This window comes from Xiphias gladius, chromosome 11, assembly GCF_016859285.1.
Source record: "Xiphias gladius isolate SHS-SW01 ecotype Sanya breed wild chromosome 11, ASM1685928v1, whole genome shotgun sequence".
NCBI classification, from domain to species: domain Eukaryota; kingdom Metazoa; phylum Chordata; class Actinopteri; order Istiophoriformes; family Xiphiidae; genus Xiphias; species Xiphias gladius.
In genome coordinates this window covers 17,831,191-17,843,021 of record NC_053410.1, presented here as the reverse complement: position 1 = coordinate 17,843,021, position 11,831 = coordinate 17,831,191, and the positions used below count along the sequence as shown (strand labels likewise).

General features: G+C 44.7%; 2 protein-coding genes across 2 annotated transcripts; one reads left to right on the top strand and one right to left on the bottom strand.

Annotated features, from left to right (window-relative positions):
- Positions 1-631: 631 nt before the first annotated feature.
- Positions 632-2,652, bottom strand: mrps6 (mitochondrial ribosomal protein S6). The gene is made up of 2 exons (XM_040139323.1): positions 1,978-2,652; positions 632-745 (listed from the first exon to the last, which is right to left on the bottom strand). The coding sequence occupies exon 1, from the start codon at positions 2,314-2,316 to the stop codon at positions 1,984-1,986; it is 333 nt and encodes a 110-aa protein (XP_039995257.1). The 5' UTR covers positions 2,317-2,652; the 3' UTR covers positions 632-745; positions 1,978-1,983.
- Positions 2,653-2,893: 241 nt separating this feature from the next.
- On the top strand, positions 2,894-11,187 carry nolc1 (nucleolar and coiled-body phosphoprotein 1). Its single transcript, XM_040139324.1, is given in 16 exon segments — positions 2,894-3,068; positions 3,414-3,469; positions 4,136-4,299; positions 4,418-4,524; positions 4,635-4,755; positions 4,880-5,004; positions 5,169-5,277; positions 5,623-5,760; positions 5,840-5,929; positions 6,026-6,376; positions 6,636-7,433; positions 7,530-7,880; positions 8,140-9,366; positions 9,605-9,732; positions 9,888-9,971; positions 10,070-11,187. Coding segments are annotated over 16 exon segments (4,119 nt in total). The 5' UTR covers positions 2,894-2,957; the 3' UTR covers positions 10,229-11,187.
- Positions 11,188-11,831: the final 644 nt, after the last annotated feature.

The following is an 11,831-nucleotide window of genomic DNA, read 5'->3' as shown; positions in this document are numbered from 1 at the left end:
ATGCTAATCTATACAAATTTATGAAAACTATTTTCAAATTGTCCAGAAATGCATGGTGTGGTGATTACTGTACTAATAGATAAAGCATGGCCAAGCAAAGGTGGACTTAAACAACCATTCCAGCCAGCTAATAAAATTCAATAAGCCCGAGAAGGTGTTTAACTTGATCAACTCACCCAAGCTTGGCAGCTCAATGTCAGTGTCTTACAGAACTTTCTCAGATGTGAGTGATCGAGGCTGGACAGCTTTTATAATATTAGGCATGTAAATTTGTGAACCCTAAGGTAAATATAGACTGGAAATAAAGGTTTTCAAATTGCACAACTTGAAACTGACTATCGTTAATTTCACAAAGTGAAAGTTAGACCCAATGAATTCAGAAAGATGGCTTTCAAAGTCAAATATTTGAGTCCAATCAATTAAGTAGTATTTAAATTTCAACACTAAATATTCAGTAGTGATTAAAATTGAAAAGTTGGTATCAAGTTGCAAATATAATTCAAAGTATTATGCCAATGAAAATTTCCAGAACTACATAATCCACCTCTAAGACCTGAAAATGAGAACTAAAATTGCCATCACGTTACTAAACATCATGTGAAGCACAGTCAAGAAAAACTTGCAACTAAGATAGAAAAAAAATTATTTATTATGACGTGACATCCAAATGCAAGCCAACAACTATGGGAAAGGTCAAAGACGGAAGCATCACACTGTACATCTTCTGGAAATGAGCTGTGAAAACCTGTAAAACAACGAAACAAAGGGAACAACCATTACATAGAGTTAAGTTACAGCACAATCAGCACAGCATGATCTCCATAAACAGAAGGTAGAGGACACTGACTCCATCAACACATTTAATGAAGTCAGTGACCACATTTTACAGCCTGACAAATCCTGAAATGTAGCAACTGAAAAATAAACTTGTCAGTGCTGTCTGGTGGACAAACTATGTAATGGCGGCTATTTCTTGTTAATCAACCAATACCAATATACTGTGTTTGTTATAAACCACATAAGACAATATCTGTAATGCCAACATACTGGTCTGGCTCTACATGTGATCAGACATAGTAGCACTGGGCAAGAAAAAAAATATTCCTAGCATTGGTGGTGCAGTTAGGATGTAATAGCAAACATCTTTGAGTCTAAGTTGACTTTCACATACAAGAAGACAGAAACCCGCATTATGAGGCAGGTCAAAGTGATTACTAATCGATAAAAGAAATACAAGTATCCAATAGCAGCCTGCCTATGTCACCCAGTACCAATATTCATGCACATTTTTGCAGTAGTCTTAGTACAGCTTTTCAAAACATAATCTTAAAGAGTAATTCAATTGTCTGTTTACAACCTAGGAATTGCTTTTGTAGTTCTGAAAATGACTGTTATTGTTTATAGTATTTTAACCAAAACCTTAATCAATGCCATTCCTAAAAAAGTAGATCAAATCCACAAAGCTATTAGTCGATAAAAATCCTACAGCTGTCCGTAAACACTTTCTAATATCGGGGCAGCTCTGCTACCTACTATAATCCATAATGGATTCACAAAGCTGATGAGAAAAAAAAAAATAGATTGTACACACATAGGGTTTAAGGTTGGAAAGTTTTTCCTTAACCCAAATTGTATTGATGATCAGTCATGAGCAGGTTTGTTCACTGACAGAAAATTAATGACCTCAAATTAAATTACTCTGTTTGGTTTTTTTTTTAAATCAATAAATGCATGCAAATATTAAAACCTTAGATGTCGCACTACACAAATGCAACGACTTATTTTATCTTTTTGGTTTAATAACATACATTTAATACTGCAGCTGTCCATGCATGGGTTGGTTACATGAGTAGACTAAACAATCCTAACGTTTTGGCGACTTGCTCACACATTTGGATGAAACCATCACTCCTGCTCATACACCAGCTGTGGGTTTCATTCAAGAGATTAACTTCATCCACATCTGCCATTCCTTACATTCAGTCATTGCTGGGAGCCACAGCAGTTACTGCTGGGAACCTGGGCGTCCTTCTTCAGCACAGTGGGCCTCACCACGTCCACATCTCGGTGCAGGTGATTCAGTAAGCCTGGGAGGATGCCGGGGGCTGCGTAGAAGTCGACCAGAAAGTAAGCCCCCCGGCTGTGCCTCTCGTTGTGTTTGGTTATCTTGTAGGGCAGCAGTCTCTCTCCCAAGTTCTCCAGGTCCCTCACCACCGCGCCCCGCTCCATCAAACTCTCCACCGTCCGCCGGAGAGCAGCCGCAGTCTCCGGCCGCTGCATCGCCTTCAAGATCAGGGCCAGTTCGTAGCGAGGCATGGCTTCACCGAAGAAGTCCTCGAATCACACGTCTAATTCAGCTGGCTCTGGGTCGGTGTCATTGCCCGTTTCCTCACTTCAAAGACGACCATGTTATGACACGAGGGACAGGGAAGGTCTTTGGCAATGACGTATAAAGTATGCGCCTGTATAGACATCAAATATTCAAAAAAATAAATAAATAAAAATAAGAGGGACGACGGGTTTAAAAATGTGGCGTTGAACCATATACGTCGAATTTAATTACTATCATCCAATATCGATCTGATAGGCCAACAAATTTTAATTTGAAAGCGTATTTTATAAGCATATATGGAAAATGAGCTAGCTAAGAGGTCTCACTCTACCTCAATTTCGTAATAATACCGGACCGAAATATTTTTTTAAAACTCTAGAGCTATAACTTTTGTAAATGCGTTTTATTATTTTTTAGAGACAAGAGTTGGTGGAATTGGATACATTTTATGCAATTCTTCAGAAATCAACTGCGGGTGAAATTAACCTATGAATTTTGTTCAAAAAGTGGGTCCGATATTTTCCAATGGAGTTAACTATCCAGTGTCCCGAAGAGTGTGTTGACGTCGTCATTATGCGCGGGGTTTTCCGGCACTTCCTTCCCTTCTAGAAGGAGCGTGGTGAAGATGGCGGCGCAGAAGTCGGTGCCGAGTGATCTATACAAATGCGTTTATTCATTTCTGATCGATAACAAATTCACCAAGGCGGCGCAGCAGTTTCTGAAACAGACGAAAGTGGTAAGTGGCTCTTGTTCTTCCGTTGACAGCCGGTCGGAACGCGCTGTCTTGTCTCCAGGTGCTTCGAGGTGAACTTGTCCAGACAGAAAGCACGAGGAGTGAACCGATGCAGCTACGTACAGAGACCGTGCGGCCGGAGAAGGTAGCACGTGTAGGGGCTCGCGCGCAAGCTCTGTATCAGCTGCCAACCGTTCATCCCGAGCTACTAAGCGTTTTCATCTCACAGGTCGTGATGGGGAATCATGCACTGCTTTGTAGGGAATGGAAACTGAGAGTTACGCTGTACTAACTTTTGCAAACTGGAGGTGACTGGCTAAGTTGGTGCTTCATGTGTTTTCTCTACAGACTCCACAAGATGAAAATGAAGAAAATCTCGTCAACATCTACAACTTCTGGGTCAAGTGAGTTTTTTTATTGTCTTTTTCGCTACTCTTTCAATGCTAAAGTTTGTTTAGTTCATACTAATATCGATAAACCTGGAAAACCTGGCCAAGCCAGCGTTGTGGGTCATTTCTTTTTCCTATCAAATGCTCTCACTGCTAACATTTAGATACGATGTCTAATCGGTCCAAACGCCTCGAGTCAAAGATCTACCGCAAGCAGTGCTTGAGCTGGGGACATAATCAGGGGACACTTACTTTGTCCACAAACGCTCGAATTCGCGATTGACTCTCTGGGCTTATCAGGTGTACATTTGTGAAACGGAAAATGTCCCCATATCCGATTAAAATGTACTTCAGTAGCTAATTTAACATTTGGCCTATGGACGATAGTTTAAAACTAGACATTCAGCTGACATAAACACATTTATGGTGACACTGATCAATGTACATATTCCCTGTAAAAACATGAATGTATACAATCGCTGAGGCTGCTGTCCCAGTATCCCAGGGCGTATTTGATTTGTCTCTAGCCTGCTTCAGTACACTCTGTCTTCTGTTTAGCTTGAGGAGAGGACTGCTCATATTTAAAACTAAAATATAAGCTGTTAGTTGTTTTTTATAGATGACACATGAGTTGTTTTTTAGGGGGAATTCTCGCTTTAATATCACTATGGGTCTTCCTAGGTCTCCTGAGGCCAAGAAACGAAAAGCACCTCCTAATAAGGCTGGAGGTACCAACGGTCCATCGGCCAAGAAAGCAAAAACCTGCAAAGAGAGCTCCAGCAGCGAAGAGTCGAGCAGTGAAGATGAAGAAGCTGGCGCAAAACCAACTAAGGTGGCCCCAGCAGGTAATAGAAATGTATCTGTCACAGAGAATTGATAAGGATGGTTGAATTCTGTCGGGAGCGTGCTATTCAGGAACATTTTACAACATTATCAGATTACATTTCTGTGTTTTTGTTTAAGCAGCCAAGTTGGTGCCTGCTAAAGCAGCAGCAGCAGCTACTAAAGCTGCATCCAGCAGCAGTGAAGACTCCAGTGACTCTGAGGAGGAGGAAAAGGCTCCTACAAAGGTTAGGAAGAAACATCCAAATTAAAGATGCATCCCATACCTAGCCATTGCTGCAAGGTTAAAGCCATTGAGCGGTATATGCTAATATTTAAATGTTGTTTCTGCTGGTAGCCTCCTGTGAAGCCAGTTGCCGCTGCTCCTGCTGCAGGCAGCACAAGGAAGAAAGACAGCAGCTCTAGCAGTGAAGAATCTGACTCTGAGGATGAACAGCCTGCTAAAGCCCCTGCACCAAGTGAGTTTGTTGCTAGACGACATGAATACTGTGCAATGCAACTGTCTTTAATTGTGCACTAGAATCAGGCTGATGATGAAAATAGGTGTTTATGTAATTTACCTAATGTAACTCTGAATACCAGAACCCAAGGCAGGTGCTGCCACAACCAAAGCAGCTGTTCCTGTCAAAGGTGTAGGTCAGAAAAAGCAGGAGAGCAGCAGTACTGAAGATAGTTCCTCAGATTCTGAAGATGAAGAGCCAGCTAAGGTATGCTAAAGAAGCTGGCCATATCTCATCTTATACTATTACATGGTTTTTATTGTCTTTATTCTAGAATAATGAATAATGTCGCCCAAACTCAATCAAATACTGATTTTTGTGTGTAAATGTATACAGCAGACTTTGACTTCTCACTTCACATGTCCTGGTAGGCTCCAGTCAAACCCACCCCAGTAAAGGCTGCTGCAGCTGCAGCTGAATCAAGCAGCGAAGACTCTTCATCTGAAGATGAGGCTCCTCCCAGCAAAAAACCCAAAGCCGGTGTGTTTCTTTTTTTACCTATTTACTATGATATATTCAGTGGCTTAGATACATTTAACAATAACAATCTGACAGTGCCTTGCCACTTAGGATGTGTGACACTGGGAACATCAGTGAACATCAGGAGACCTTTTTTTTAAATAGAGGAGACTCTCTTTTGTCATCTTTTTCCCCATCTGGTTCAGGCTTCCTTCTTCCCTTTTTTTTTTTTTTTCTTTTTGTTTGTCTGCTTTGCTGTGCTGTCCCACTCTCTTGGAGGCCGGGATTATGAAGCGATAAAATATTTTACCATTGCAACAAGGCGTTATATATGATAATGCTGATCCGCTTCCTCTGTCTTGCTAGGAGCATACAGTGCAGTCCCACCTCCTGCTTCGATCCAGAAAGCGCCAGCTGCACCGGCAGCCAGCAAGGCCAAGGACAGCGACTCTTCCGACAGCAGTGATGACAGCAGTGACGAGGAAGAACAGAAGAAAGTAGCTGGTAGGCGGCGCCCACATTTCTCATCTTGAACTGTCGGTGTTTTTGAATGCCGTGTCTAACAGCACTGTAATCCTTATAGCGAAACCTGCACCGAAAAAGACTGCTGCTGCCAAACCTGGCGTGTCCAAACCCGCTGCAAAGAAGCAGGAGTCCAGCTCTGAGAGCTCAGGTAACGATAGGGATTCGAGTGAGTCATGTTTTACTCAACGTGACCCGATGCTGAACATTTGAAAAACACTTTTCTTCATGCCCACGATCTTTCCAGATTCAAGCTCAGATGAAGAGGAGGCAAAGAAGCCTGCAGCCAAAGTCACCCCAGCTAAAGCAGCCCCAGTCAAACCTGCCGCAGCCAAGGCTGCACCTGCTAAAAAGGAAGACTCAGATGAAGACTCATCAAGTTCAGAGGAAGAGGCAGAGGTGAAGAAACCTGCGGCGAAGGCGACCCCCGCTAAGGCTGCCCCAGCTAAACCTGTTGCAGCTAAAGCCACACCTGCTAAAGAAGACTCCTCAGAGGAAGATTCCAGTTCAGAGGAGGAGACGGTGGCAAAGAAGCCCACAGCTAAACCTGCACCTGCCAAGCCTACCCCAGCTAAAAAAGATGAGTCCTCAAGCTCAGGTAAGACATGCCAGAAAAAGCATGTGAGCTCTGCATTCCTTTAAGAATGATACATTTCTTGTAATGCCTTGCGTTTGCTTTCATTTTGTAAATTTCTTTGCCTGTTTTGCTATATCAAGGCTAGAATTCATCATTTACAATGCATCCTGAGAACTGTCAGTTGGGAGTAAAATGTTTCGATGTATTTCCGACCCTGCTTTGCTACATACATTAATTTTTATCTGCAAAATGTTCAAACATTGTATATCTTTCATCTCAGATTCAGATAGCAGCTCTGAAGATGAGGCTCCAGCAAAACCTGCCACTAAAACTGCGGCCCCAGCGACACCTGCCGCTGCTACCAAGCGCCCAGCCAAGAAAGCTGAGAGCAGCTCTGATTCAGAGGACTCCTCTGAGGATGAGGAAGAGCCAGTGAAAGACAAGCCAGCAGCCAAACCAGCCACCCTGGCCTCAAAGCCTCCAACCCCTGTTGCAAAGCCTCCTGCAGCAGCAGAGAGCAGCTCAGACTCTGACTCCTCTGAAGATGAGGAGGAACCAGCCAAGCCTAAGCCTGCAGGAACTAAACCTGCCACCCCGGCTTCAAAGCAAACTACTCCTGCAGCTAAGCCTGCTGCTGCAGCAGAGAGCAGCTCAGACTCTGACTCCTCCTCTGAAGATGAAAAAACCAGTCAAGGGTAAACCTGCAGCAGCTAAACCAGCTACCCGGCCTCAAAGCCTGCTACTCCTGCAGTAAAGCCTGCTGCAGCAGAGAGCAGTTCTGACTCTGACTCATCCTCTGAGGATGAGGACGAACCAGTGAAATCTAAGCCAGCAGCAGCAACTAAAGCAGCTACCCCGGCCTCAAAGCCTACTACTCCAGCAGCAAAGCCTGCAGCAGCAGCAGAGAGCAGCTCCGACTCTGACAGTGACAGCTCAGACTCTGAGAAAGAGGCCACCAAACCTGCAGTCAAGAAACAAGTTCCAGTGAAAGCAGTGGCCAAGAAACCTGCTGCTGCTGCCAAACCTGGCGTGTCCAAACCCGCTGCAAAGAAGCAGGAGTCCAGCTCTGAGAGCTCAGGTAACGATAGGGATTCGAGTGAGTCATGTTTTACTCAACGTGACCCGATGCTGAACATTTGAAAAACACTTTTCTTCATGCCCACGATCTTTCCAGATTCAAGCTCAGATGAAGAGGAGGCAAAGAAGCCTGCAGCCAAAGTCACCCCAGCTAAAGCAGCCCCAGTCAAACCTGCCGCAGCCAAGGCTGCACCTGCTAAAAAGGAAGACTCAGATGAAGACTCATCAAGTTCAGAGGAAGAGGCAGAGGTGAAGAAACCTGCGGCGAAGGCGACCCCCGCTAAGGCTGCCCCAGCTAAACCTATTGCAGCTAAAGCCACACCTGCTAAAGAGGACTCCTCAGAGGAAGATTCCAGTTCAGAGGAGGAGACGGTGGCAAAGAAGCCCACAGCTAAACCTGCACCTGCCAAGACTACCCCAGCTAAAAAAGATGAGTCCTCAAGCTCAGGTAAGAGATGCCAGAAAAAGCATGTGAGCTCTGCATTCCTTTAAGAATGATACATTTCTTGTAATGCCTTGCGTTTGCTTTCATTTTGTAAATTTCTTTGCCTGTTTTGCTATATCAAGGCTAGAATTCATCATTTACAATGCATCCTGAGAACTGTCAGTTGGGAGTAAAATGTTTCGATGTATTTCCGACCCTGCTTTGCTACATACATTAATTTTTATCTGCAAAATGTTCAAACATTGTATATCTTTCATCTCAGATTCAGATAGCAGCTCTGAAGATGAGGCTCCAGCAAAACCTGCCACTAAAACTGCGGCCCCAGCGACACCTGCCGCTGCTACCAAGCGCCCAGCCAAGAAAGCTGAGAGCAGCTCTGATTCAGAGGACTCCTCTGAGGATGAGGAAGAGCCAGTGAAAGACAAGCCAGCAGCCAAACCAGCCACCCTGGCCTCAAAGCCTCCAACCCCTGTTGCAAAGCCTCCTGCAGCAGCAGAGAGCAGCTCAGACTCTGACTCCTCTGAAGATGAGGAGGAACCAGCCAAGCCTAAGCCTGCAGGAACTAAACCTGCCACCCCGGCTTCAAAGCAAACTACTCCTGCAGCTAAGCCTGCTGCTGCAGCAGAGAGCAGCTCAGACTCTGACTCCTCCTCTGAAGATGAAAAACCAGTCAAGGGTAAACCTGCAGCAGCTAAACCAGCTACCCCGGCCTCAAAGCCTGCTACTCCTGCAGTAAAGCCTGCTGCAGCAGAGAGCAGTTCTGACTCTGACTCATCCTCTGAGGATGAGGACGAACCAGTGAAATCTAAGCCAGCAGCAGCAACTAAAGCAGCTACCCCGGCCTCAAAGCCTACTACTCCAGCAGCAAAGCCTGCAGCAGCAGCAGAGAGCAGCTCCGACTCTGACAGTGACAGCTCAGACTCTGAGAAAGAGGCCACCAAACCTGCAGTCAAGAAACAAGTTCCAGTGAAAGCAGTGGCCAAGAAACCTGCTGCTGCTGCTGCTGCTGCTAAGGCTCCTGCAGACTCCACTGATGACAGCTCCAGTGATGAGGAGGAACCCAAGAAGGCAGCGCCAGCACCCAAGCCTGCAGCCACAAAGCCAGCTGCTGCTCCAACAAAGAAAGCTGAGGAGAGCAGCTCTGACTCCTCAGATAGCTCTGATTCCGAGACAGAGACCAAGTCCACCCCTGCTAAGCCTGCGGTCACCAACGGCAAGGCAGCAACACCCAAGAGAGCCAGTGCAGCAGGTAAGGCCCCAGCAAAGCCAAAGGAGTCTTCATCCAGTGACAGCAGCTCTGAGGAGGAGGAAGAGGCCAGTAAAAGTACAAAAGTGAAAGTACAAAAACCTGCTACACCTGCTGCAGCAGCAAAGACAACTCCTACAGCTAAACCTAAGGAGAGCAGTAGTAGCTCCTCAGACAGTTCATCAGATGAGGAGGAAGCACCGCGCAAAGCGGCCACTGCACCCAACACCCCTGCAACAAATGGTACGTCGGAGGCAAATACTGAACATGACGTGGCCATTATAAAGGGAACTTCAGTGTATTTATGGATGGATGGCACACTCAGATAGCCATTGGGGAAAAACGGTCACTCATCGCTTTTTACCCCAGCTTACGTAGCCTTTTAACTGTTGTATAATTTCATGCATCTTAGGTCTATGGAACACGTTTAGTGCCTACTGGTGCAAAATTGTTCTCCTCTAATTTCCTCTGATTCATTTAGGCACCAGTGGAAAGAGAAAAAGAGATGAAGAATCATCAGAAAGTGAAGAGGAAAAGACAGAGGTCACGACACCAAAAAACAAGAAAGCAACAACCACACCCCAGACTTTCCCTAAAGCCAATAAGAAGGTAAGACCTGCTGGAGACTGAGTTGCCAGCGAATGTTGGGTTTTTTTTAAAGCATCTTGAGTCTAAACGCATACAGCTGATGGCAGCTGGATAAAAGTGATTGTTTTCTCGATGGGAAAAGAGCCAAAATTTGATGGAAATAACTTGTCTTTCAGTCTTCCAACATACCTTTCCGTAGAATAAGGGAGGAAGAAGTAGCTGTAGATCCGCGTCTTGCGGACAACTCTTTCGATGCAAAGGTGAGTTCAGTAAGCATCCTCACAGCAGCATTGCATTTTAAGATTGCTGAGATGACCGAATAATTTACCATCACGCTCCATTGTCTTTGCGATTCCAGTCCGGCGCCAAAGGGGACTGGGGCGAGAAAGCGAACGATGTGCTCAGGTTCACAAAAGGCAAGTCATTCCGCCACGAAAAGACGAAGAAGAAGAGGGGGAGCTACCGCGGCGGAGCCATCTCCACCACAGTCAACTCCATTAAGTTTGACAGTGACTGAGCACCTTCTTTCCATGGTCCCTCCCACCTGAACTGTACTGTACCTGTGTGGTCAGGACTATCAGTTGTCTGCTTCCTCCCCCTGTATCTAGTCCCTCTGTCATCACCACCCAGCAGCAGCAGCACACTGTCAGAAGAATGTGACCCGTAGAGCTAGGTTGGCGCTTCCGATTAGTTAGCTGCCCTTAGTTCGTAATGGAGACCGTTCGTTTGATCTGCGGAAGCAGGAGAGAGATGTACCCAGCTGTGACTTCAGTCTGTACTGGTTGACTTACATGTGACATTATTTCACTTATAGCCACTAGGTGGCTGCAGTCCACCTGTTAATGGTAAAAAGCAATGGTGTGTGTCGGGCCCCTGTTTTCTCTTTCTTTCCTTGTTTTTGACTTTGTTAACCTGTACTTGATTCTCAAATGAGAAATCTCCTGTCATTTTTTCGGTAACATTAATTTTTTTCATTTATCTATGTATGAATGACAGCCAGCCATCCCATCAGATTCTGGATTATGTGTTTTTAAAAAAGGCTGGCATTAATTTTTTTTCAATGGATCACATGGATACCTTGAAGTTTGTTTGGTCTGCTCATTTTTATGTGACCACGTTTAAACATGGAGAGGGTTTGTGCTCGGGCTTTTTCTCTTAACATCAGATAACAACATTTATCGAGTAGAACTGAGTTTTATTCAATGTATTTATTAAGTTTTATTCCATTTCAACCTTTAGGACCGTAGATGTTTCCCCTGCTATTCTCAAGCCATTTTGCTTGGAAACTATTGTTTCTTCTGATGTTGGGATGCCCCCCTCAACCCCTACCTATTCTGTTCATCAGTGGTATTGGATTAATTATTCTCAAACGTAACGGAGAGCCATGGTTGTTTCAATTATTTGAGTTTACTGTATGAACTTGTGATTTTTTTTATTGCCAGTTCTTGTAGCTGTAATTAAAGACCTAACGAATTACATGTCGGTGTGATTGGAATCATGATTTTATTTGATCTTTTCTATTCTTTTCCTTCCTTCAAATTGACACTGACACTCGATTTCTTTCCAGGCCTGGAAAAACCTCGGGAAAAGGATCAAGCACTCTGTCAAGTTAACTTGTATGGCTCACCAAAGCCACTAGATGGCAGTCAGGTATCTGTGTGCTCCAGTAGTGACCTTCAGTTGTATATGTGAAGCGGTACAGTGCCGTGAACTGTCACCTCTTTACTTGATGCCAGGGGACAGTTTCAAGTGTGGCTGCTGTGTCCAGGCCTCACGGTCTGCCCATCCCTGTTCTTTGTTTCCTGCACTGAGCACGGTACACGCGAAAGATGTTCTGTTTCACTGTAGACGAAGAAGAAGAAGCGAGGCTTGTCAGGAATTGCAGTTGAGAGTTGGTAACTGCAGAAGGCTGCTCTTTTTAAAGGGATAGTTCACCAATTTAGAATTGTACTTCCTTAAAATTGGGAAAAGAACAGAGAGAGAGATTAAAAGTAGAAATGTCAAGATACCCTGATAAAGGCTGGACCCTACACTCCCCAGAGTAGCGCGAAGTTAGTGGATTGTATAAAAAAATTGATGACCTTTTTCTCAGACTCCTGAAAGTCCCTTTAAACAGGCCC

What these genes read in the sequence shown, in the direction of transcription:
- mrps6 (XM_040139323.1), bottom strand. Translation starts at nt 2,316, where the DNA reads ATGCCTCGCTACGAACTGGCCCTGATCTTGAAGGCGATGCAGCGGCCG.